Here is a 25,070-nt window from a genome sequence, read left to right as displayed (position 1 = left end):
TGGGAGAAACAGCTTAGCCTAAACATTAACTAGTACGGCAAACAGCGGATCAGCACTTGTGTGTTCAATAGTACAATCAGTTCTGTTTATGGACTCTCTGATGTAGTCCTCACACTAACCCTATGATCTAGAGGCTATCATGAATTCCATTCTATAATGAGGCACTTGAGCCACAGAGGGGTTTTAGTCTTTGGATGAAGGTATTGCAGCTGGGTCAGAACTAAGTTTAGGCTGGTGATTTCAGGAGCTACCTTTTATTGGTTTATTGCATCCCTCAAGAGAATTTGTGATGCTTTAGGTGTTGAAAGCAGAGGACTTCCTGTCCCACCAGTCAGTATTTTTCCATTTGTTCAGTTTCATGTCCAGTGCCTATGTAGGAAATATGAATTCACAGAGTTGTTGATTATTTAACTTGCTTATGATTTTGCATTAAAGAATGAGTCTGGAACCACTATAATCCAAAAGCTGTACCTATGAAATTTATATTTATTAAATGAAAGCTTCCTAAAAAAAAAAAAAAAAACTAAAAAAAATCAGTCTGAGAGAGTTTTTTTCACACATTTCACATGTGGCAAGTTCAGTAAAATTTCCCAAGTAATTTTGGAGACTAACAGGGAGTATTTTGACTTTTGTTTTTACCAAAGTAAAAACAATGAGAAAAAAAATTCCTTCCTACCATTCACAAAGGGGACATTTTAGCACCAAAATAAGTAGGAAAGTCTTAAAGACAGAATAAAATGGAAGCTTAATCATATTGAATAAACTTAACTTTATGAAAGTGTCACTCACTCCGTGCTTTGCATTTTTCCCAGTGACTGGGAGACGCCTCACCTAGAGAAACCCCACTCCAAGGAAGAAGAAAGGGGTGCTTCCTGCCAGCCGCCTCCCATCAGAGGTCAGTTCTTGGATTTTACCACATTCCACCACCAGCAGGGAGCGCTGCTGACTTAGCTGGAAGAGGGTATTTTTCTACAGACTTGCTAACATCAGTCATCACGGAGCCATTTGAAAGTCCCATGGGAGCCTACACATGACACATATTTTTCTTTCTAAGATTTATTTACTTGAAAGGCAAAGTTACAGAGTGAGAAAAAGAGACAGAGAGAGAATGATCTTCCATCTGCTGGTTCACGGGCTGGGCCAGGCCAAAGCCAGGAGCTAGAAGCTTCATCTAGGGTCTCCTTCATGGGTAGCGGGGACCCAAGCGCAAGGACCACCCTCCACTCTTTTCCCAGGCCATTAGCAGGAAGCTGGGTCAGAAGTGGAACAGCCGGGACTTGAACTGGCACTTACAGAGGATGCTGACGCTGCAGGCATTGACTTATTCCACTGTGCCATAGCGCTGGTTCCTTGACACATTTCTTTAGTGAGAGGGTAGCACTGGTTGTACCAAGATTTTTGTACACCTAACTTCCCATAGCTTATTTCATATTTTTGACATAAATATTACCTTATTTTCTTGCATACTGCCATTTCACTTATTTTCTCCAGATACCTATGTTTAGTATAAAATACAAGGCAGGTGTTATAGTGCAGCAGGTTAAGCCACAGCCTGGGACACCTGCACCCCATACCGGAGTCCCGGCTACTCTGCTTCGGATCCAGCTTCCTGTTGTTGCACTCTTACCTGGGACCTGGCGCCTACATAGGAGACCTGGATGGAATTCAGCCTGGCTTCAGCCTGGCCCAGCTCTGCCTATTGCAGATATTTGGGGGAATGAACCAGCAGATGGAAGATCCAACTCTTTCTCTGTTTCTCCCCCTCTCTCTGTCACTCTGCCATTCAAATAAACAAATAAAGTTTTTTTAAATTGCATTTTCAAACAAAATACCAGGTGATTATATGGTTTTAAAATCTCTAATCTCCAGGTCCCGAGGTCCCCACCTCGGTAGGCTGCTTTGTAACCAAAAGGAAAGCTAACAGATTCTTTTTTATTTTTAATTTTTTGATAGGCAGAGTGGACAGTGAGAGAGAGACAGAGAGAAAGGTCTTCCTTTTTTCATTGGTTCGCCACCCAATGGCCGCTGTGGCCCGCGCTCTGTGGCCAGCGCACCACGCTGATCCAAAACCAGGAGCCAGGTGCTTCTCCTGGTCTCCCATGTGAGTGCAGGGCCCAAGCACTTGGGCCATCCTCCACTGCACTCCCGGGCCACAGCAGAGAGTTGGCCTGGAAGAGGAGCAACTGGAACAGAATCCGGTGCCCCGACCGGGACTAGAACCCTGGGTGCCGGCGCCGCAGGCGGAGGATTAGCCTAGTGAGCCGCGGCGCTGGCCAAAGCTAACAGATTTGAAATTACTCTTTATATTACCTCAGATGCAGGCACCATAGAAGAAGGATTTGTCTCTCATTCTCATGTAGAGACAAAATACTGTTAAAATTCTCCAAATATCTGACATGTATCAGGGTCTTCAAAAACCTCCTGGAAAAATGCCTATTAGGAAAAAACTATGGATGGATTTCAAAAAAAGTTTTGCACCAAAATAAAGTCATCATTTGACTTCATTTTCCATGCACTTTGAAAGGTACCCTCTTAGGTTAGCAAAGTGGACTTGTGCTAAATATAGAAATGCCCTTCCAGGCCAAGGAAACATCAAGGAAAACGGTCACCTTCCAAACGTGCTTTCAAGGAGCAGGCATGTAGTGGTTAAGACACCCTGCCCATGTCTCACGTGAGAATACTTGACTTTGACCCCAGTTCTTGACCCTGACGCAAGCCTCCTAATAATGCAAACCCTGGGAGGCAGTAGTGATGGTACGAGTAATAGGACTGCTACCACCAACGTGGGAGGCCTGGATTGGTTTCCTCTGGCTCCTGGCTCCAGGCCCAACCCTTGTTGGCATTTGGGGAGTGAATCAGCAGCTGGGAGCTCTCTTGCTTTCTCTATTTCTCTCTTTGTCCCTCTTTCTGCTTTTCAAATAAGTCAAATTAATTTTAAAAATTTTGGGGGGCTGGCACTGTGGCATAGCAGGTAAAGCTGCTGCCTGCAGTGCTGGCATCCCATATGGGCGGTGGTTCGAGTCCCGGCTGCTCCACTTCCAATCCAGCTCTTTGCTGTGACCTGAGAATGCAGTGGAAGATGGCCCAAGCCTTTGGGCCCCTGCACCCACGTGGGAGACCCGGAAGAAGCTCCTGGCTCCTGGCTTTGGATCGGCACAGCTTCGGCCGTTGCAGCCAGTTGGGGAGTGAACCAGCGGATAGAAGACCTCTCTCTCTCTCTCTCTCTCTCTCTCTCTGCCTCCTTCTCTCTGTGTGTAACTCCATTTTTTTTTTTTTTTTTTTTGACAGGCAGAGTGGACAGTGAGAGAGAGACAGAGAGAAAGGTCTTCCTTTGCCGTTGGTTCACCCTCCAATGGCCGCTGCGGCTGGCGCGCTGCGGCCGGCGCACCGCGCTGATCCGATGGCAGGAGCCAGGTGCTTTTCCTGGTCTCCCATGGGGTGCAGGGCCCAAGCACCTGGGCCATCCTCCACTGCACTCCCGGGCCACAGCAGAGAGCTGGCCTGGAAGAGGGGCAACCGGGACAGAATCCGGCGCCCCGACCGGGACTAGAACCTGGTGTGCCGGCGCCGCTAGGCGGAGGATTAGCCTAGTGAGCCGCGGCGCCGGCCTTCCAATTTTCAAATAAATAAATCTTTAAAAAATTTTTTAAAGATTTATTTTTTTGGAAAGCAGGGGTACAGATAGAAAGAGAGATCCTCTATCTGCTGGTTCACTCCCCAAATAATCACAATGGTTGGGACAGGCCAAAGCCAAGAACCAGGAGCTTCTTCCAGGTCTCCCATATGGGTTCAGGGGCCCAAGGACTTGGGCCATCCTCCACTGCTTTCCCAGGCCACAGCAGAGAGCTGGACTGGAAGTGGAGCAGTCAGGACTTGAACTGGCACCCATATGGATAAGATGCTATGCCACAGCGCCTCCAGTACCAAATTAAATATTTTTAAAAGGTAATTTAAACATTCCAACATACTTACATTCCTTAGGTATTATCAGGCAGATAATTTAATGTGAGTAACCTGGGGAGGAGCCACAGACCTCCAGGGGTGAAACTAAGGACCCAGCTCTCCACTAGGACCCACCCAAGACCACCCATTTTGTGGTGGTTAAAGTGTCCTGATAAAATGGGAGCTCAGCCAAACCAGAAAAGCCTAGGGTATACCCACATGTGTAGAGACCCCCAAGGTATACAGCTCCCAGATGTCAATCAAAAATGTCCATCATGGGCTGGCGCCGCGGCTTAATAGGCTAATCCTCCGCCTGTGGTGCCGGCACTGGGGTTCTAGTCCCGGTCTGGGCGCCGGATTCTGTCCCGGTTGCCCCTCTTCCAGGCCAGCTCTCTGCTGTGGCCCGGGAGTGCAGTGGAGGATGGCCCAGGTGCTTGGGCCCTGCATCTGCATGGGAGACCAGGAGAAGCACCTGGCTCCTGCCTTCGGATCAGTGTGGTAGTGTGCCGGCCGCAGTGCGGCGGCCACAGCGGCCATTGAGGGGGCAAACCAATGGAAAAGGAAGACCTTTCTCTCTGTCTCTCTCTCTCACTGTCCACTCTGCCTGTCAAAAAATAAATAAATAAATATATAAAAAAGTCCACCATGAGCCACACGGGCACATCCCCAACCAACGCCCCTCATGCTTCAAGGGTAAAAGCCCCAAACCAGGAAGAAAGGTGTCGTGTGCTCTCTTGCCTGGCCCAGTCCACCTTTGGAACGTACTTTAATGCACTTTGCTTGACTATCCCTGTTTTCGTCTCTGCACAGTAACTCATTACTCAGTGGAAAGGAATGGAGGCAAGCCGGCCACCAGTGGTGACAAATCCCGTCTGTGGGCACGAAAGCGGGATCCTACACACAGTCATGAGTCACATTCCACTGGCTTTCGCTGCTGCTGGCACACAGACCCCTGGCAGGTGGAAAACTCTGGAAAACATTCCTGCGGCCGCCACCAGCTGGCTGTGCTGCCTCTGTCCAGCAAGAGGTTGTGTGGGGCGGGAGGTGGCTGCGTTGCGGTGCAGTGGGGAAAGCCGCCAAGTACTTGCACCACCAGCATCCTATATCTGAGAGCCATTTCCAGTCCTGGCTGCGCCGCTTCTGATCCAGCTCCCTACTAATGCACCTAGGAAAGCAGTACAAGGTGGTCCAAGTGCTTGGGTCCCTGCCACCCACATGGGGGACCTGGGTGGAATTCGTGGCTTCTGGCTTCAGCCTGGCCCAGCCCCGGCTGTTGAGAACATTTGGGAAGTGAAAGAGCAGATGGGAGATCTCCCTCTCTTTTCTGTAGCTCTGCCTTTCAGACAAATTGTTTTGGGGTTGGCATTGTGGCATAGCAGGTAAAGCCACAGACTGCAATGCCAGTATCCCACATAGCTGCCAGTGCAAGTCCCAGTTGCCCCGCTTCCCATTCAGCTCCCTGCTAATGGCCTGGGAAAAGTGCCATAAGATGGCCCAAGTGTTTGGCCCCCAACACCCTATATCGGAGACCAGGATGAAGCTGCCTGGCTCAGCCCCAGCCTTTGCAGTCATCTGGGGAGTAAACCAGCAGATGGAAAATCTCTCTCTCGGTCTCTTCCTCTTTTCCTGCAACTCTGACTTTCAAATAGATAAATACATCTTAAGTAAATAAATTGCAAACCAGCCTAAAATTAGCACATTGAATTGATGTTATGATGCAGCTCTCACAGGACTTCTGAGGTCATTTGTTTCTCCAATAGATAATAGCTCAGACCCAGACTTATCTGGGAACCCAAGGCCTTGGACAGAAAGTAACTACCACCTCCAGGTACCCCCCAGACTGACTGAAGCCCACTCTTCCATCATGAGGAACATGATATCACCAACCAATCAAGGAAAGCCATGAGCACCGCAGACTAACCAGGAACTTGGACATGAGCTGAACACATACCTCTGCCTCAGCTTTAGTCTGTAAGAACATTCACCCCTAAACCATTAGGGGTGATCCATAATGCCCTGGCTCCTTGCTCCGTGCATTGCAAGAAGGGATCCATTTCTTCAGTCTCCCCAGAATCAGTGATCAGCTGCGTGTGCATTGCGCAAGCAGATCCAGTGTCAGAGGCTGTATGACAACTCATCCATGCAGTTCTAGGGGGGTGCTGTATGCCAGTGTTGGCTGAGTTCCAGTGGGCAATACAGCATAGGATTAAACTGACTTCCAAAACCAGGCTAAGTGTCTTAACTTTGATGAGTAAAACAGTCATCACCTTCATATTAAATATGCAGAAAATTTTCCTTGGAATCAAGCACTTACATTCACTCATTCCTTTAATAAACTCTTTGTGGAGCACTGGCATGTGCCACCTTGTGTTCTATTTACATGTTGGGGACAAGCGACAGAGTTCTTGTCCTCCTGGAAAAAAAACAATCAATATGCTATGGGAGAACTGTGCAGGAAGTTGAATAAAAATGGGTGAGCTGGGAACAGCCCTGTGGTGTAGTGGGTTAAGGCGCTGCCTTGGTGCCGGCATCCCATATGGGCACTGGCTCAAGACCTGGCTGCTCCACTTCTGATCCAGCTCCCTGGGAAAGCAGGAGAATGGCCCGAGTCCTTGTCCCTTACACTCACATGGGAGACCCAGAAGAAGCTCCTGATCCTTCTGGCTTCGGTCTGCCTAGGTCTGGCTGTTGTAGCCATTTGAGGGGTGAACCAGCAGATGGAAGATCCCTCTCTCTCTCTCTGTAACTCTGCCTTTCAAATCAAATAAATAAATCTTAAAAAAAAAAAAAAGATAAACAAATCCAGGGCTGGTGCTGTGGCATAATGGGTAAAGCCGCCACCTGCAGTGCTGGCATCCCATATGGGTGCTGGTTCAAGTCCCGGCTGCTCCACTTCTGATCCAGCTCTCTGCTAGGGCCTGAGAAAGCAGTGGAAGATGGCCCAAGCCCTTGGGCCCCTGCACCTGCGTGGGAGACCTAGCGGAAGCTCCTTGCTCTTGGCTTTGGATCGGCTCATTTCAGCCGTTGGGCCATTTGGGGATTGAACCAGTGGATAGAAGATTTCTCGGGCTGGCGCTGTGGCTAACTTGGTTAATCCTCCGCCTGTGGTGCCTGGCTTCGGATTGGCAAAGCTGAATGGACTGGCGGCCATTTGGGGAGTGAACCAATGGAAGGAAGACCTTTCTCTCTGTCTCTCTCTCTCATTGTCTATAACTCTACCTGCCAAATAAATAAATAATAAAATAAAAATAAAAATAAAGACTTCTCTCTCTGTCTCTTTGTATTTCTCTCTTTCTGCCTCTGCCTCTCTGTAACTCTGCCTTTCAAATAAATAAATCTTAAAAAAAAAAAAAAAAAAACAGAAATAGGTGAGCTGAAATTCTTGCCAGCCTTGCATTGTAACTTTTGCCCTTCACCTGTCAATCTGACAAGCCTACATTCCCAGGATACACCTGTGTCTCATCCAGAACCAGGAAGGAGATATCCTGATGATCATATAGATAAACTCCACGTGGAGGTGCCATAAAACTTCCAGAAAGCTTCGTGCCTACTAAGAGTCCACCCTATTTATTTATCCAATTAAGGAGCAACTCCTACCTTATAAAAGAAACAGTGGGGGCGAGGCTCTGTTTTGCCTTTGACCATGCTTGGGAGTCTCTCCGGCTTCCCGTCTCTCATGGACACCTGTCTGGCTCACTCCTGATGGGTCCCTCTCCCTGTGGGGTGGCCCATACTCACACGTGGGTACATGAATCCTGCTCTCACTCGTGCACTGTATATGGGTGCCTCGGCTCTGAATTCTTATCACTGTGAAGGCGAGAACCTGGCGTGCAGATGAAGATACCTGTCAGGTTTAGGATTTGGGGGTCTGAAGAAGGCACTGGAGATGAGACAACCAGTCAAGGAGATGAAGACTTTGTAGAAAGGGCAGCTTAGTGGGGGGACGGCAGGCGGCAGGGGCGGTTCTGCAGCGAGTCTTCAGCCCATCAGGCAGCGGGCAGAGGTCCCCCTTTGAGCTGCCTGTTGGAGGAGGGTGATGGGGACGTGCAGAATACCACAAGGCCGTGATACGGTGGCCTGAGCGTGCAGGAAGCCCTGCTGGTGGCTGCTTATTGAAGCCACTTATTTGCTAGGTGTGGTACAGTCGGTCTGGTGTGTCCTGGGAGTGGTGCTCATAAAAGCTGGTGCCAGGCTGACGGAATATCTGGCGGCGGGGGTGGGGGGTGGGGGTGAAATTCCACTGAGCTCCAGGGTTATCTATGGGTGCCCCATTCTATCAGGTGTTTGGAATTAACTATTTATGCCCCACGGCCTAATAGAGCCTCATGATACCTGGGCCCATGCTGAACACATTAACATTCAATTCGATTCAATTCCTGTTTTCAGCTCATTTCCATGAATGTAACGTCTGCCTTTGTCAAGTTTTTCGAGTTTCTGATCTAAAAGCGTGTTCCTTCAAAGGCACACATCATTTGAGGGGAAGATGAGCCAGTGATGAGATTTCTCCTTTAGAATAAAAGTAGTCACCAGGGCGGATGTTTAGCATGGCAGTTAAGACTCTGGTTGGAATATCTACCTCCCCTTGGAATGCTTGCTTCAAGTCCTGGCTCTGCTTCCAATCCAGCTTCCTGCTAATGTAGACCTTGGGAGATAGCAGGTGATGGCCCAAGTGTTAGTTCTTGCCACTTATTTAGGAGACACAGATTGAATTCCAGGCTTCTGGCTTCAACCTGGCCCAACCTTGGCTATTGTGGGCCTTTAGGGAGTGAGCCAGCAGGTGAAAGATGTCTCTCTCTCTCTCTCTCTGCTTTTCAAATTAAAAAAAAAAAAAAAAAAAAAAAGCCGGCGGCATGGCTCACTAGGCTAATCCTCTGCCTGCGGCACCAGCACCCTGGGTTCTAGTCCCAGTTGGGGGGCGCCAGATTCTGTCCCGATTGCTCCTCTTCCAGTCCAGCTCTCTGCTGTGGCCCAGGAAGGCAGTGGAGGATGGCCCATATCCTTGGGCCCTGCACCCGCATGAGAGACCAGGAGGAAGCACCTGGCTCCTGGCTTCAGTTCGGCGCAGTGCGCTGGCCGTAGCAGCCATTTGGGGGGTGAACCAACAGAAGGAAGACCTTTCTCTCTGTTTCTCTCTCTCCCACTGTGTAACTCTGCCTGTCAAACAAAAAAAGAGGGTAGACAGTCTTGCTGGATTTCAGATTGGGCTTCACTTTAACATCATTTACACTGCATGCACTTTTCCCCTAGACCCTTCTAGTGCCTAAAACTTCAGGATTATGCTTTTAATGCATTTTATGGCATTTGGAAGCCCTCCAGTGGCCAAACGCTATACCTGTAAAACATCCTTTGGCTATGCTGAAGTATTTAAGTGGGAAGTTAACTTGCACTTTTGCGACTTTGAGATGTATCAAAGACTAACATGGATTGATGGATGAGTTGAGGGATGTAGAGATGGGCTGGCTTGTGACAAAGCAAATATAACAGTGTTGATTGCACAATCCTATACAAAGTCACTGCATCAGTCTTCCAAATGTTCTGCATTTGAGCCTTTATAGAATAAAATTTGAATAAAAATCTCTTAGACTCCGGGTTTATGCCTTATAGTGCATGTTTTTGCAGATTTAGTTAAGATAACATTTAAACTGCTTTTAAATAAAATTTTATTCATTAATAAGTGTAGATTAATTTTTTAAGATTCTGTTTCTTTTTGAAAAGCCTAGGCAATGGGAATGTGAAATAGGGTATAATTTCATTTTTTAAAAATGCCAGGGGCAGGCATTTGTGGTGCAGCAGGTTAAGCTGCCCTCGGCTGTCCGCATTCCATGTTAGAGTGTCAGTCTGAGTCCTGGCTCTTCTTTGCTTCCTATCAATCAGCTTCCTAATAATATACCTGAGAGGCAGCATGAAAATGAAAGTAATTTGCTAAAAGACATTTTAAGTCCATGAAATTATAAAATTATATGTATTTTCCATGAGCTTAATTTTTTTTTTAAATTTACCCACTTGAAAGGTAGAATGACGGAGATATAGACAGACACAGAGATCTTCCATCATCGGGTTCACACCTCAAATGCCTGCAACATCCAGGAGCCAGGAGTTCCATCTGGGTCTCCCATGTGGATGACAGGGGCCCAAATATTTGATTGGAGGGTAGCTATCACCTCCTGCCTCCCAATCACATTAGTAGGAAGCTGGGTTAGAAGCAGGGTAGCTGGGACTTAAACCCAGGCACTCCAATAGAGAATGTAGGCTCAACCTGGCCCAACCTTGGCTATTGTGGGCCTTTAGGGAGTGAGCCAGCAGGTGAAAGTTGTCTCTCTCTCTCTCTCTCTCTCTGCTTTTCAAATTAAAAAAAAAAAAAAAAAAAAAAAAAAAAAAAAAAAAAAAAAGGCCGGGGGCGTGGCTCACTAGGCTAATCCTCCGCCTGAGGCACCGGCTTAATCTGCTGCACCACAATGCCTGCCCCCTCTACAAGGTTTTTAATGACCCCTCTATATAGAGGTTTCAACATTTTTTGGACTAAAATACACTTATCTTTTAATTCCATATTCCACACTTTTTTTTCTTAAGAACACTTGGATTATTGAAGCAGCCTGTGTTCTGAGCTTCAGGATTTGACTCGCCAAATCCACATTATAAACCTGGGTTGTCACATGAATGGGGCTCATGCCAAGATGGAGAAGTTGCACGCTGCACTGGGTTCAAATCCCAGCTTTCCTCTTGGTTCCAGCCCTCTGATAATGTGCATCCCAAGAGACAAAGGGTGGTAGCTCAAGTATCTGGGCCCCAGACATCCATGTGGGAGACCCCAACTGAGTTCCCAGCTCCTGACTTCAGCTTAGCCAAGCCCTAACAACTGCAGGCCTTTCGGGAGTGAATCAGCCAATGGAAGATGTTCTCTCCTTCTCCCCCCCACCCCCTCTCCTGCTGTCATTGTTACTTCCTTATGAAGAATTACTTAGAGCTGCTGCTTGAATGAAGAATACCTCATCTTCTTTTTTAAGATTTATTTATTTATTTTATTTGAAAGTCAGAGTTAAACAGAGAGAGGAGAGGCAGAGAGAGAGGTCTTCAATCCAATGGTTCACTCCCCAATTGGCCACAACGGCCAGAGCTGTGCTGATCCGAAGCCAGGAGCCAGGAGTTTCTTCCAGGTCTCCCATGTGGGTACAGGGGCCCAAGGACTTGGGCCATCTTCCACTGCCTTCCCAGGCCACAGCAGAGAGCTGGATCGGAAGTGGAGCAGCTGGGTCTCAAACCAGCACTTGTATGGGATGCCGGTGCTTCAGGCCAGGGCGTTAACCCACTGTGCCACAGCACCGGCCTCACCTCTTCTAACTCCAGCTCCATGTCTTTTCATAGCCTTTCATTCAGGGATCAACCTTCCTGCACTGGCAGTGGGTGCTGGAGCACAGCAGGTCAAGACGTCTCTTGGGATGCTCAGAGCGTAAGGTTGAAGCTGCTCTGCTTCCAATCCGGCTTCCTGCTAATGCACCTGGGATGGCGGTGGCAGATGGTCCCAGTGCTTAAATTCCTGTCACCCAGGTGGGAGACCCACATGGAATTCCTTCCTAGCTGGGGCCTGGTCCAGCTCCTACTGTTGTGACCATTTGGGGAAAAGAACCAGCAGATGGAAGCTCGCTCTCTTTCTCTCTCTCATTCTCAAATAAATAAATATTTCTAGAAATTGGAACCTTGGACAAATTACTTAACCTCTCTCTGCATTTTCATTTCTTCATCAATACAGTGGAAAGCAGAGCTGGTCAGTCAAACAGGGTGGACGCAGTAAACATCACGGGAGTGCTCGCTACATCACTAAGCTGAGGACCGTGGCCTTGGCACCACCCAGCAGAAGGTTTCAGATGGTTTTTTGGAGGTGTAGGGGAGAAGAAGAGGAAGGATTTCGGGCCGGTGCCGCGGCTCACTAGGCCAATCCTCCGCCTAGTGGCGCCGGCACACCGGGTTCTAGTCCCGGTCGGGGCGCCGGATTCTGTCCCGGTTGCCCCTCTTCCAGGCCAGCTCTCTGCTGTGGCCTGGGAAGGCAGTGGAGGATGGCCCAAGTCCTTGGGCCCTGCACCCCATGGGAGACCAGGATAAGTACCTGGCTCCTGGCTTCGGATCAGCGCGGTGCACCGGCCACAGGGTGCCGCGGCAGCCATTGGAGGGTGAACCAACGGCAAAGGAAGACCTTTCTGTCTGTTTCTCTCTCTCACTGTCCACTCTGCCTGTCAAAAAGAAAGAGAAAAAAAAGGAAGAAAAAAAAAAAAAAAGAGGAAGGATTTCATATCTGTTCAGATCTGTGCTAATCCCGATCAAGGTACGAGACTTTTCACAGTAGGAATCAGGATATATCCCACTGTGGCCTTAAAACAATCATTGCTCAGAAGACTACTAGAATGCCTCTCTGTTGTATAAGCCAGGCGAATGCTTTTCCAGAGCTGGAAATCTTAGAGTTTTATGAAACAAATGGGCACATTCTAAGTATTGAAGGCTTGATATAAGACTTTGGAAATTTCTTGGTATTGAACTACAGAGACTTATTTATTTATTTGCAAGTCAGAGTTATACAGAGGGGAGAGGCAGAGAGAGAGAGGTCTTCCATCCACTGGTTCACTCCCCAGTTGGCCACAACAGCCGGAGCTGAGCCGATCCAAAGGCAGGAGCCAGGAGCTTCTTCCTGGTCTCCCACATGGGTGCAGGGGCCCAAGGACTTGGGCCATCTTCTACTGCTTTCCCAGGCCACATCAGAGAGCTGGATTGGAAGTAGAGCAGTCGGGTCTAGAACTGGAGCCCATATGGGATGCTGGCACCGCAGGCCACAGCACTACTAATTCCAAGCTTCAGCCTTTTGGCATTTTTAATGTTCCCACCAGCTCTGCTATGGAGAGGAGAGACAGGACCCCAGGGCACGTTGTGCTGCCAACCAGCGTGCGCATTAGCAAGGTGCTGGAATTGGGAGCAGCGCTGGGACTGCAACCAGCACCTAGATTTCGGGTGCAGGTGTCCCAGGCAGTACTGTAGCAGCTGTGTCAAAACACCCGCCTCCACATCTGTGGCTTTTTATTGATCAAAGCAAGGCACAGGGCCAACCCAGTCACTAGGGATGGGAAAACAAACTCTACCTCAATGGAAGGGGCTACAAAATATGGTGGCCATGATTTGCAGTCTACCACAGTCGCTCACCAAGCTGACTCCAACGTAAATGGACCAAGCAAAATTTCCAGATTCTGACTCTGTTCCTATGACGTGGATCCCATCTTGCCCTGGACACTACCCCATTGCAGGTCAGGAAATAGAGCTTGTGTGGAAAAGCATGTGGATGGCCTTTATCTGTTCTCAAGCTGTTGCGGGGGCGGGGTGAGGGGAACAGGGGTGGGTTGGTTGTTTAATTTGAAAGATAGAGTTACAGAAAGAGATAGAGATCTTCCGTCCACTGATTCACCCTTCAAATGGCTGCAGGGGCTGCTCCAGGAGCTTCATCCGGGTCTCCCAGCTGGGTGCAGGGGCTCAAGCACTTGGGCCATAGTCTGCTGCTTTCCCAGGTGCACTAGCAGAGAACTGGATTAATCAGCCCTTTTCTAGTCAGTTAACTGGCAAACCCAAAATCCTTGCTCTTAAAGCCGAAACATTAGGGTCAGTGGCTTAAAAGTGACGATTTTGAAAGAGGAGCTAGGTTGAAACTCGGGCTTCGTCATTTTTCATCTTTAGAAACATTTTCTAAAGTCTGTATTTCTCAGCAGTGTGTTCAATTCATGGTATCGAGTTGTATTTGCCCACAAAACAGGGGTAACAGCTGCTGTGCAGGCTTGTGTGAAGGCTGAAGAAGGTGTGTGCAGAGATTAGAGCCTGGCACACGGGAAGCCTGCAGCGGGGCGCAGCGGGGCTGTTACGGCGGCCTCAGTCTGTAGGAAGGTGTTTTCCCGCGTCAGGATCTGCTCAAGTCTCTTGCAGGATGGTCTGTAGGGCACTCGAGGCTAGGGCCTTTGTAAGCCCTCCCAACGGTGAAGCCATCCCAAAAAACTTTGGGGCCATTAGCTTTCTGAATTTCGGTCTTTCCGGTTTTTTTGACCCACACTTTCTCTTGGTTTGCTTTGCTGCCCCCTTCTGGTGGAATCGGGGAAACAATGAGCTAATGTTTTAACGCCTGCAGTCACTCCAATGGCTACAAACTGTTTTGAATCCTTAGTCAATTTGGGGTAGGCATTTGGCATTTTGGCAGTGAAGCCGCCTCTCTGGATGACCAAATCCCACCCAGGAGTGACTGGGTTCGAGTTCCAGCTCTGCTTTCCTTTCTAGCTCCCTGCTAATACACACCCTGGAAGGCAGCAGGCGATGGCTCAAGCTCTTGGGTCTCTGCCACACACACGGGAGCTGAGAACTGAGTTCCAGGCTCTTGGTTTTGGCCCGGGCTAACCACTGAGGAGCAAACCAGCAGATGGAAGATCTCTCCCTGCCTCTCATATAAAATGAAAATAAATAAATACAATCTTGGGGGGGGGGAAAGAAAGTTTAAATGTGGAAATACCTATAAATTTCAATTATTTATGTTATATGGAAATTACTATTATCTATAGACTTCTTAATATTAAAATGAACTGTTCACTTTGGGTGGAAAAGATACAAGAATAGCTTGCTTTTCTGAATGTATTTCACTTTTCTGAAGAAATGAACTGTTTAAATAGCATTTTAATTTTTTAAAAATTTCCTAATGTTAATCTCATCTTGTATGGTTCCAATTTTAAAACCTACATAATATCCCTAGAATGGTACTTTAAACATTTGGTATAGAAACTGCATGCAAAATGTTATTGTGTAGTTACTTCAGATACAAGGAGGAAAGGTAAATCCTTAGATTTCTATGTTTAGTACTAATACCGCAAATTATTTAAATGCTTTTTCACATTCATGCTTCGGAAGACATTGGAAATATTCCAGATTGTACATATGTGTACATATACGATGCTAAAGTTTAGAAGGCACAATACTTTAAAATAAAACATGCATAGCTGATCTATACTTTTATGTACTTATTAAACTGTTACTCCTATTGTGGATTTTTTTGCATCAGGAAAACATGCGGCGAGGCCGGTGCTGTGGAGCAGCGAGTTAAGCCACCACTTGACAATGCTGGCATCCCATCGTGGGGCACCGGTTCCGTCCCAGCGGCTCTGCTTCTCATCCAGCTCCTGGCTAACGAGCACGGGAAAGCAGCAGCAGATGGCTCAACTCCTTGGGCCCCTGCACCCATTGGGAGACCTGGAAGAAGCTCCTGGCTCCTGGCTTCGGATCGGCACAACTCCAGCCATTGGGGTCATTGGGGGAGTAAACTAGCGGATCTGTTTCTCTTCTCTCTCCCCGCCCCCCTCCCCCCAACCTCTGTAGCTCTTTCAAATAAATAAAAAAGTCTTTGAAAAAAAAAAAACTGAATATGTTCTTTCTGAAATATGGGCAAGCATTCTACAGCCATGGGTGTTAATGACACCAATCATAGAAGCGCATAATCGTGTGAACTCTAAACCGAGTAAAACGGCTGGAATCTTTGGAATTCACTTTCCTCAGGAATTCAAGAGCCCAGATTCCTTGTAGTCAGAACAGAGTGCCATCTCCTCTAGCTACCCAAGCATTGCTGCTTTTCATTGGTTCAGTGAGTCAACTATGTAATTTACAAGATTCAGCAACCTGCACACAGAAGAGGCAACAGGTTGTGGCCAGTCTGTTAAAATAACACAGGTGGTCTTCCAAACTAGATCTCCTGTGCACATACAGTGTCATAAGGGAGGGCCGCTTGTGGAGTGGGGATCTGCCAGGTCTTGGTGACAGCCTTTGTCATTCTCCATCAGAAACACAAGTTTCTGGCCTCAAAGAACTAGATCACAAAGATCCAGCATTGGAGACTTAAGTGTTAAAAAATTGAAACTAAGTGACATCTCATTATTTAGAAGACTACCAATAGAACCTGAAAAAATTTTTTTTAAAGATTTTATTTATTTATTTGAGAGGCAGAGCTACAGAGAGGGAGAGACAGAGAGAAAGCACTTCCATCCGCTGGTTCACTCCTGAGATGGCTGCAGTGGCTGGAGCTGAGGAGCCAGGAGCTTCTTCTGGGTCTCCCATGCAGGTGCAGGGTCCCAAGCACTTGGACCATCTTCTACTGCTTTCCCAGGCCGTAATAAAGCTGGATAGAAGAGGAGCCGGGACACAAACTGGCACCCATATGAGATGCCGCTGCCACAGGTGGAGGCTTAGCTCACTACACCACAGTGCCAGCCCCAGAATCTAAATTTTTTAAAAAAGGATTTATTTGTTTGAAAGGCAGAGTTAGGGTGAAGGGGGGACAGAGAGAGAGGAGAGACTGAGAGATCTTCCATCTGCTGGTTCATTTCTCAAAAGGTGCAATAGCCAGGGCTGCGCCAGGCCAAAGCCAGGAGCCTGGAACTCCATCTGGGTCTCCCATTGTGGGTGCAGAGGCCCAAGTACTTGAGCCATCACCTGCTGCCTCCCAGGGTGCATTAGCAGGAAGCTGGAATCTGGGGAGGAGCCAGGACTCAAACTCTGGCTCATCAATGTGAAATGCTGGCGCCCCAAGTGGTGTCTTAACTGCTATGCCAGACACTCATGGTTTGTTTTTTTTGCTACTGAGTTTGAGCTCCTCACATATTCTGGTTATTAACTCTTTGTCAGATGTAACTACAAACATTGTCTCCAACCTGTTGTTTTCTTTCCTATGCAGAAGTTACTCCGTTCGATGAAATTTCATGTGTCAAACTTAAATGTTTTATGTGAAAGGCAGTCTCTCTCTCCTCTCTCTCACATACACACAAAGAGAGAGAGAGAGAGAGAGAGAGAGAATCGTCCATCTGCTGGTTCATTCTCCAAATGCCCACAACAGCTGAGGCTGGGCCAGGCCGAAGCAGCCTGGCATTCATTCCAGGTCTCCAGCGTGGGTGGCAGCGCCCCACGCACTTGAGCCATCACCTGCGGCCTCTCGGGGAGAGCAAAAGCACAAAGCTGCATTGGAAGCAGAGGCAGGACTTGATCCCAGATACTTCAGTATGGGATGTGTAAATTCTTCATTTTAAAAATTTACTTATTTATTTCAAAGATAGAGTTACAGAGATAGAGGAGGGGGGAAGAGACAGAGATCTTCCATCCGCCGATTCACTCCTCAAATGACCCCAACAGCCAGAGCTGGGCCAATCCAAAGCCAGGAGCCAGGAGCTTCTCCCAGCTCTCCCATGCAGCTGCAGGGGCCCAAGCACTTGGGCCATCTTTCACTGCTTTCCCAAGTGCATTAGCAGGAAGCTGGATTGGAAGTGGTGTAGTCGGGACTCAAACCAGCAAAACTGGCTGCCCAAAGCTTGACAGATGAGTAGGGTTCATCAGAACGAAGACAAAGAAGGGTGTTTAAGACAGAGTATAGGATGACTACGGTGTGAGGGACCTAGGGGACTCTAGGTAGTTCACTGTAATCAGAACACAAATGTAAGTACAGAAAAGGCCGGAGAAGCCAGCAGCAGACAGGTCTTGAATGGGTGGTGGTCTTGCATGATCTGCTAAGGAGCTTAGACTGTTTCTGGTTCTCCAATTTCCTTATGCAACTGAATCACCTGCAGTTTGTCCAAAATATAAGTCCCTTCCCACAATTCAGATCGAAGTCCAGGGTAGGAAACTTGGAACTGAATTTTCAGGACACTTTGTAAATTTTAGGGTGGGAGAACCTGGACCAAATTTTGAGTTTTCAAGAAACATTACCATAGATAATGAAGAACCTTTAATGATTTTTAGGGAAGAAGAAACAATTAGAAAAAGTCAAGTGGAGGTAAGATTGGCCTTCTAGAAGATGCATCTGGTGGATTGAACAGACTGGAACCTAGAGTGCAGAATGAACCGGGTAACTGGCAGGAGTAATAAAAGAAAGGTTTGGAGAAGGTTAAGCTGCAGCCTGCAATGCTGGCTTCCCAGAAGCACTCAGTTCGAGTCCCAGCTGCTCCACTTCTGATCCAGCTCCCTGCTAATGCACCTGGGCCCCTGCCACCCACGTGGGAGACCCCAAGGGAACTCCTGGCTCTGGCCTGGCCCTGCCATTTTGTACATTTTGGGAGTAAATCAGTGGATGGAAGCTCTCTCTCTCTCTTCTCTATTTGTAAACAGAATCTTAAAAAAAAAAAATTCTGAAGATCCAGATAAAAACAAAATATTTATATTTTTATTTATAAAATAAAGCTAAGGTGCTGGCGCTGTGGCATAGTGGGTAAAGCCGCCACCTGCAGTGCCAGCATCCCATATGGGTGCCAGTTTGAGTCCCAGCTGCTCCACTTCCAATCCAGTTCTCTGTGCTAATGTGCTAGGAAAGCAGTAAAAGATGGCCCAAGTGCTAGGGCCCCCATACCTGTATGGGAGACCTGGAGGAAACTCCAGTCTCCTGGCTTTGGATGGGCGCAGCTCTGGCCATTGCGGCCATTTGGGGAGTGAACCAGCAGATGGAAGAGCTCTCTCTCTCTCTCTCTCTGCCTCTCTGTAACTCTAACTTTCAAATAAATAAATCTTCAAAATGAAAGAAAAAAAGCTAAGAAACTACACCATTATCTTGCAGTGGGCAACGATTTCTACAAGAGTCCAGTATTAATTATAAAAAGCATTAACTATAAAAGAAAAGAGCAATAACTTGGACTAAATTTAGGAACTTCTATTTATCAAAACAAAACACCAGCAACAGAGTGAAAAGGCAGACCAGTGCACTCCCAGGATTAAAATGCAGAATATATACTTAATTCTAACTAATCAGTAAGAAATAGACAACCCAAGAGAAAACAGGTGAATTACAGAATTAGTTTGTGTATACTCTGGTTTACTTGAAACTGTCAAACAGTATCTATTTCGACTTGACCAGGTAGCTCACAAGAGGATCTCCACATAGTCGTGAGCACCTGAGAAAGTGCTCAGCTTCATCAATCATCAGGGAAATACATATCTGTGGGGAGCAACTCGGACTAGACTAAGTTACTGGAATTAAGACTTATTCTATGCATCTGCTCTCCCACAATATGGCGCTGAGAAGGGAGTAACAACTTCTACGCAGCTGCCTCTTGCCAACTTGGGTGATGACCTGCGGGAGTGGATCCTGCTCCTGATTGGAGGAGAGCAGCGTACTCGGCGTGTGGGTAGCAGAGTTGGGATTGGCGGAAGAGGACTATAAAGGAGGAGAGAGACAACATGCACCAGGAACATCTATCTGAAGGAACACCTGAGGAACATCTGAGCAGCCCCCGAAAGAGCCGGCCGGCGGTGTGCCGCTCCCCCGCGGAAGTGGGGAAAGTGGCTAGGGGGAACCGCCCTTCCACGGAGGTGGAAGGGTCGGTAGCCAACCCGGGAAGGACCAGCAGCAAACCCGGGGAGGGCCGAGCAGACAAAAGAACAGCGCAGGGTCCTGTGTCATTCCTCCACGAAGAGGGGGAGCGACACATATCCAGATCACATAGCAAGATCACTTCTTAAATGTTTAAACTGAATTATTAACCACACTAACCATCAGCTTAGCAAAGACTTCCAACAATTATTACACCACTTTGGAAAACCATGTGGTGTTATCTACCAAAGCTCAAATATATATATGCATATCCTACAACTGGACTCATATACCCAACAGATGTATGTATGTTCACCAAGACACAAGCCAAAATGTCCACAGCATCAAATGCCTACTAATAGTAGAACAAACTGTAGCATATAACACATAACACAAAGGTCTGTACCAATGGAAAAGAAACAAATGCTACCTGTATGTAAAGGAAGAAATCCCAAGAAGCCTAGGGTGGAAGCTTCTGAGGCCAATGCTGTTTCACTGCTTGAACAAGGTGGTGATCACACTCACATGGGTGTGTCTACTTTAAGACGATTAATGCTTTTTGTACCCTTAAGAATACGGAGTGCCAGTACTGGTGCTGTGGTGTAGTAAGCTAAGCCTCTGCCTGCACTGGCGGCATCCCATATGGGTGCTGGTTTGTGTCCCAGCTGCTCCTCTTCTGATCCAGCTCTCTGCTTGTGGTCTGGGAAAGCAGTGGAAAATGGCTCAAGTGCTTGAGCCCCTGCACCCCTGTGGAAGAGCCAGAAGAAGCTCCTGGCTCCCAAGAGGCCCAGCTCCGGCTGTTGTGGCCATCTGAGGAGTGAACCAGTGGACTGACGACCTTTCTTTCTGTCTCTCCCTCTTTGTCTGTAACTCTACCTCTCAAATAAATATCTTAAACCAACAAACAAATAAACTTCAATGAAGCTATTCTAAGAAATCTCTTCCTGGGGCCGGCACTGTGGCGCAGTAGGTTAATCCTCTGCCTGCAGTGCCAGCATCCCATACGGGCGCTGGTTCTAGTCCCGGCTGCTCCTCTTCCAATCCAGCTCTCTGCTATGATCTGGGAAAGCAGTAGAAGATGGCCCAAGTCCTTAGGCCCCTGCACCTGGGAAGAAGCCCCTGGCTCCTGGCTTCGGATCAGCGCAGTTCCAGCCATTCTGGCCATTTGGGGAGTGAACCAATGGAAGGAAGACCTTTCTCTGTCTCTCCCTCTCACTGTCTGTAACTCTACCTCTCAAATAAAATAAATCTTAAAAAAAAATCTCTTCCCAACAAAAAATATGAACGATTTCAGTATCATATTACACAGCTCATCAAATCTGCAAAAAGGCTAAAATTTTTTTGTTCTCTTTTACTTTAGTTCAAATTTCATTCACAACATTACCATTTCTTTACGACAAAAACACTTACAAAAACTTTTAAGTTCTAAGGGATAACATGAAGAGCATTTAGATTTTTTTTTTTTAAAAGACTGATTTATTTATTTGAAAGTCAGAGTTACAGAGGGAAAGACAGGAGAGATCTTCTGTCTGCTGGGTCACTCCTCAGATGGCCACAACAGTCAGAGCTGAGCCAGAACTTCACTGGGGTCTCCCACGTGGGTGACAGAGGCTTGACCACTTGGGCCATCTTCCATTGCTTTTCCCAGACCATGAGCAGGCAGCAGGTTAGATAGAAATGGAGCAGCCGGGACTCGAACTGATACCCATGGGATGCTGGCATTGCCAAGTATTTAACTTTGATAATATTCTAACACAAAGTTATAGTATTATTTTTTTCTTTAAAACAATGCCATTCTATTAATATAAGGTTACTCTCTCTCATTTTTTTTTTTAATATGCAGAGGTAGGAAGAAACAGTTCTGTTTTCCTAACCACACTTTGGTGGGTGTTCTATCAGGACATTTGATGGTGGGTTAATAATGATAAGGAGGAAAATGGTTTGGCTCAAGGATAAAAGCCATGTTTGTTTTGCAGGAGGCACAAAGAAATTAAAGTCCATTCACATTTATCGCAAGGACCAAGCCAGCAAAGAAGCCGATATTAAGTCTAAATTCCCAAGAATAGGGAATGAAAAAACCAAGACAACACATAGGCACTGTAAAATTGTTTTTGTTGTTTTAATGGCAGGTCAAATATTCTGAAACATACATATAATCTGATAGTCTTCTAATCCCAGTTGAGTTCAAATATTAAAGTAACACACACAAGCTAAGAGACTTCAATATTGTTCCAAGGCACTTACTGAATCTCCATGACTAGTTGAAAACAAGGACAATTAAGATGAACAATTAGACAGTATATAATATAAAAATAACTTTTTGCTTACAATTTACAAAATGTATTATTACAATCTTTGATCTCTGATAACCTGCAATGCTGGCTGCATGAATCCAGCAATTTTAAAATTCAGAAACTATTTTCTAAAACTTCAGGGCAAATAATTTACAAATAAAGTACACAAAGATTTAGACCATGCAGAAATTTCTTACATCTTCTGTTAATAATATTTTATGACTGCAACTTTATCAAGTTATATACCTACTTGCCCTGTACATATACAAAATAATGCATACATGATAAAACAGCAAAAGAGTAGTCCTTAAAGTCAATTTATCATAAAAGTATTACTATATTAACATGTCTACAAGCAGCGTTGTAACAGGGTTAAAAGACATTAAGGCAATAATACTTGAAGTTACAAAATAAAACCATATGTAATACTTTTTCCTAAGTGTAGTATAAGGCAGGTAGATGGTCCCAGCAAAAAATATTAAGGTAACAACCTACACTGCTGTTAGTCCCACATTTGAAAGATGGAATACTATAAATCTGGCTTTTGGTGGCACTTGGATTTTCCAGTATAATTTAAAGTGTCTTTTAGCTCCCTGAATCATGTCCATTCTGAAGGAGGATCTCTTGGTCCTTTAGGTCTTCCACAGCGATTACCAAAACCTACAGAAAAAAAGATACCACAATAACTGATTGGTGTTTGAAAAAACTTTCACACTCCAAGTCTGTGGACATTATCATTTTCAGGAACAAAGAAATTTTTATATGAGAATTTAGAATTTGAACCAAATAACACTTGGTAGGTAGATGCAAAACAATTGTAAACACTTATAATTGTAAATTTATTTTGAAAATAATTGCTACTTTTAACATCATGCTAAAAATACAACCAATCTTATGACACAAGAAAAGCATGTAAGATACATAGATTTTCCAACAAAAAGGATTTTTTTATAGTTTGATTTTTAATCACAGTGTGAAATAGAATTAAGTGTTTCACTTCTTTCAGGATTAATTCCAAGCAAGTTTAATCAGACATATTTTATTTTTGGCAAACACCATATTAGAACCTGAGTAGAGCAAAGTCAAAAATTTTATGAAAAACTTGAAACAATGGCAAGTGACTTTTTTTCATTCTTGCATGCTTTGCTTTTTAAAAATTATTCGTTAAACAAATTACCGATATCTGTGGCTTCTGATGGACTTTCTGATATTTGATCTTTCTTGTCACTGAAAATAGGTGGACATTCTGCACAAGATTCTGTGTGAATACTTGCTGATAGATGATCTAAAATGCAGAAACAAAGCCCTTGTTAATCACCATCCTTAGCAGCAGCACACTCAAAACTCTGGCATTGTTTTAATGTGGGCAGTGCATTACAAGTTCTGCTTTCTTTTTCTTAAGATACCTTTATTTATTTGAAATGCAGGGTTCTAGAGAAACAGGAAGAGACAGAGAGAAAGAGATCTTCCACCTGCTGGTTCACTCCCTAAATGGCTGCAACGGCCATGGCTGGGTCAGTTCAAAGCCAGGAGCTTGGAACTCCATCTAGGTCTCCTATGTGGGTGTAGAGGCCCAGGTAGTTTGGGCCATCTTCCATTGTTTTCTCAGACTTAAACATTTAGCAGAGAGCTGGACTGGAAGTGGAGCAGCCAGAACTCTAAATGGTGCTCATCTGGGATGCTGGTGTCGCAGGTGGCAGCTTAACCCACTGGGCCATAACACTGGCCTGCTTTTTTTTTTTTTTTTTTTAATTTTTATTTTATTTATTTGAAATGTAGAGTGACAGAAACAAAGGGAAAGACAGAGAGAAAGCAATCTTCCATCTGGTTCAGTCCCTAAATGGCTGCAAAGGCTGGTGCTGGGCCAGCCTAAAGCCAGGAGCCTAGAACTCCATCCTGATCTCCTACATGAGTGGCAGAGGCCCAAGCACCTGGGCCATATTCTGCTGCCTTCCCAGATGCATGAGCGAGGAGATGGATGGGAAGTGAACAGCAGGACTCTGTTGCTTTGATAATGGCACGCCAGTGTCGCAGGCAGTGGCTTATTAACCCGCTGCACCACAACGCTGGCCCCAATTCTGTTTTTAAATCATAGTTTATTCACTTAGTTATTAATGCATAATACTGGTTTCAAAAGAAATTAACTACTGTGATCCATTCTTTTTTTCAGAACCTTTACTGTAATCTCCTACATTTGTGGAAAGAACCTTTTTAGAAATTGGAAATACAAATAGATGACTCCCATCTTCTAATGCTTGTATCTACAAAGGGGTTGGCAAATAAACTTCTTATAGAAAATAAGTCTAGAGAATAAGTATTTTAAGTTTTGCAAGCCACATAAGATCTCTGTCACATATTCTTTCTTAGTTCGTTGGCTTTTGTTTTTAAACACCTCTGTAAAAAAGAAAAAGGTGGGGTGGGTATCTTGGCCTAATGGTTAAGTTGCCACCACTTGAGATCCTTGCATTCCATATTGGAGCACCCGTGCTTGATACCCACCTCCAGCTCCTGATTCCAGCTTCCTTCTCGCTAATGCATATCCTGGGAGGCAGTGGTGACAAGTATTTGGATCCCTCCCACTCACAAGTGGGGAAATATGACAGAGTTCCTGTCTCCCAGCTTCCACCCAGCCCAGGCCTGGCCTGAATGAACACTTGGGGAGTCAGCAGATGGGAGCTCTTCCTCTGTGCTTCTCAAATAAATGTAAAATATAATAGATACAGCTCCTAGCAGAGGACTTCGTGTAGACTAAGTAAGAAACACATACACCCTCTCTCTCTCTCTCTATATATATATATATACACACATATATACATATATTATATATGTATATAATACACACACACATAACGAAAAGCCATATGTTCAGTTCAAAGGCACAATAAAAAAACAATAAGCCAATTGTTGAATTAGGTCTGTGAGTTGCAGATTGCCAGTCCCTGGTCTCGTGGGAAACAGATACATACATCAATTATTATAGCAGCATATAAATCTTCTAGCAAAACCACACACGCAGCGCAAGGGGGGCAGAGAGGAGACAGATTTAGAGGACACCAGTAACAGTGTAAGTCAGTTTGGCTCCCTATGCTTCTAGTCTTTTCATTATAATAGACCGCATCAGAAAGGAGATAGCGAGTTTATGAGACAGACTACACCCAGTAGACCAAGATCCAGGCTGGGAGTATGAGAGAGAAGAGCTGAAGAATGGTAGGTAGGATCAGAAATGATAGAATTGAAGGAACTGTACAGGCCATTTGATAAGTTGCATTTATGATCACTGATTTATAAAAAGAAATAAATAACTTATTTTAGTTTGATAAGTTAAAGTAACATTTAGAAAAAATTTCTAGAGCCAACATTGTGGCATAGCAGGTAAAGCTGCTGTCTTCAACTTTGGCATCCCATATGGCCATTGGCTGGTGTCCCGACTGCTCTGCTTCTGATCCAGCTCCCTGCTACTGGCTTGCAAAAAGCATCTGAGGATGGCT

The 25,070-nt window shown here is 45.8% G+C and overlaps 1 protein-coding gene and 1 long non-coding RNA gene across 2 annotated transcripts in view; one reads left to right on the top strand and one right to left on the bottom strand.

The window, feature by feature from the left end:
• The window catches only part of LOC103348689 (uncharacterized), a 59,818-nt gene extending 44,454 nt beyond the window's left edge, over positions 1–15,364 (top strand). The window contains exons 3-4 of the long non-coding RNA XR_011387395.2: positions 813–895; positions 15,011–15,364. This is a non-coding gene — a long non-coding RNA (uncharacterized LOC103348689). The remainder of the gene's footprint in view (positions 1–812; positions 896–15,010) is intronic.
• Positions 15,365–21,383: 6,019 nt separating this feature from the next.
• Positions 21,384–25,070, bottom strand: part of PTPN12 (protein tyrosine phosphatase non-receptor type 12) — a 97,739-nt gene continuing 94,052 nt past the window's right edge. Inside the window, exons 17-18 of the mRNA XM_070071196.2 lie at positions 22,760–22,867; positions 21,384–22,242 (exon numbers count right to left, since the gene is read on the bottom strand). Coding sequence (XP_069927297.1) covers positions 22,181–22,242; positions 22,760–22,867 — 170 coding nt within the window. The 3' untranslated portion in view covers positions 21,384–22,180. The remainder of the gene's footprint in view (positions 22,243–22,759; positions 22,868–25,070) is intronic.

The sequence above is a fragment of the Oryctolagus cuniculus genome, chromosome 3 (assembly GCF_051225735.1).
Source record: "Oryctolagus cuniculus isolate XC-2025 breed Fujian yellow rabbit chromosome 3, ASM5122573v1, whole genome shotgun sequence".
In the NCBI taxonomy this organism is placed as follows: domain Eukaryota; kingdom Metazoa; phylum Chordata; class Mammalia; order Lagomorpha; family Leporidae; genus Oryctolagus; species Oryctolagus cuniculus.
This window is presented reverse-complemented; position numbering and strand designations above follow the sequence as displayed.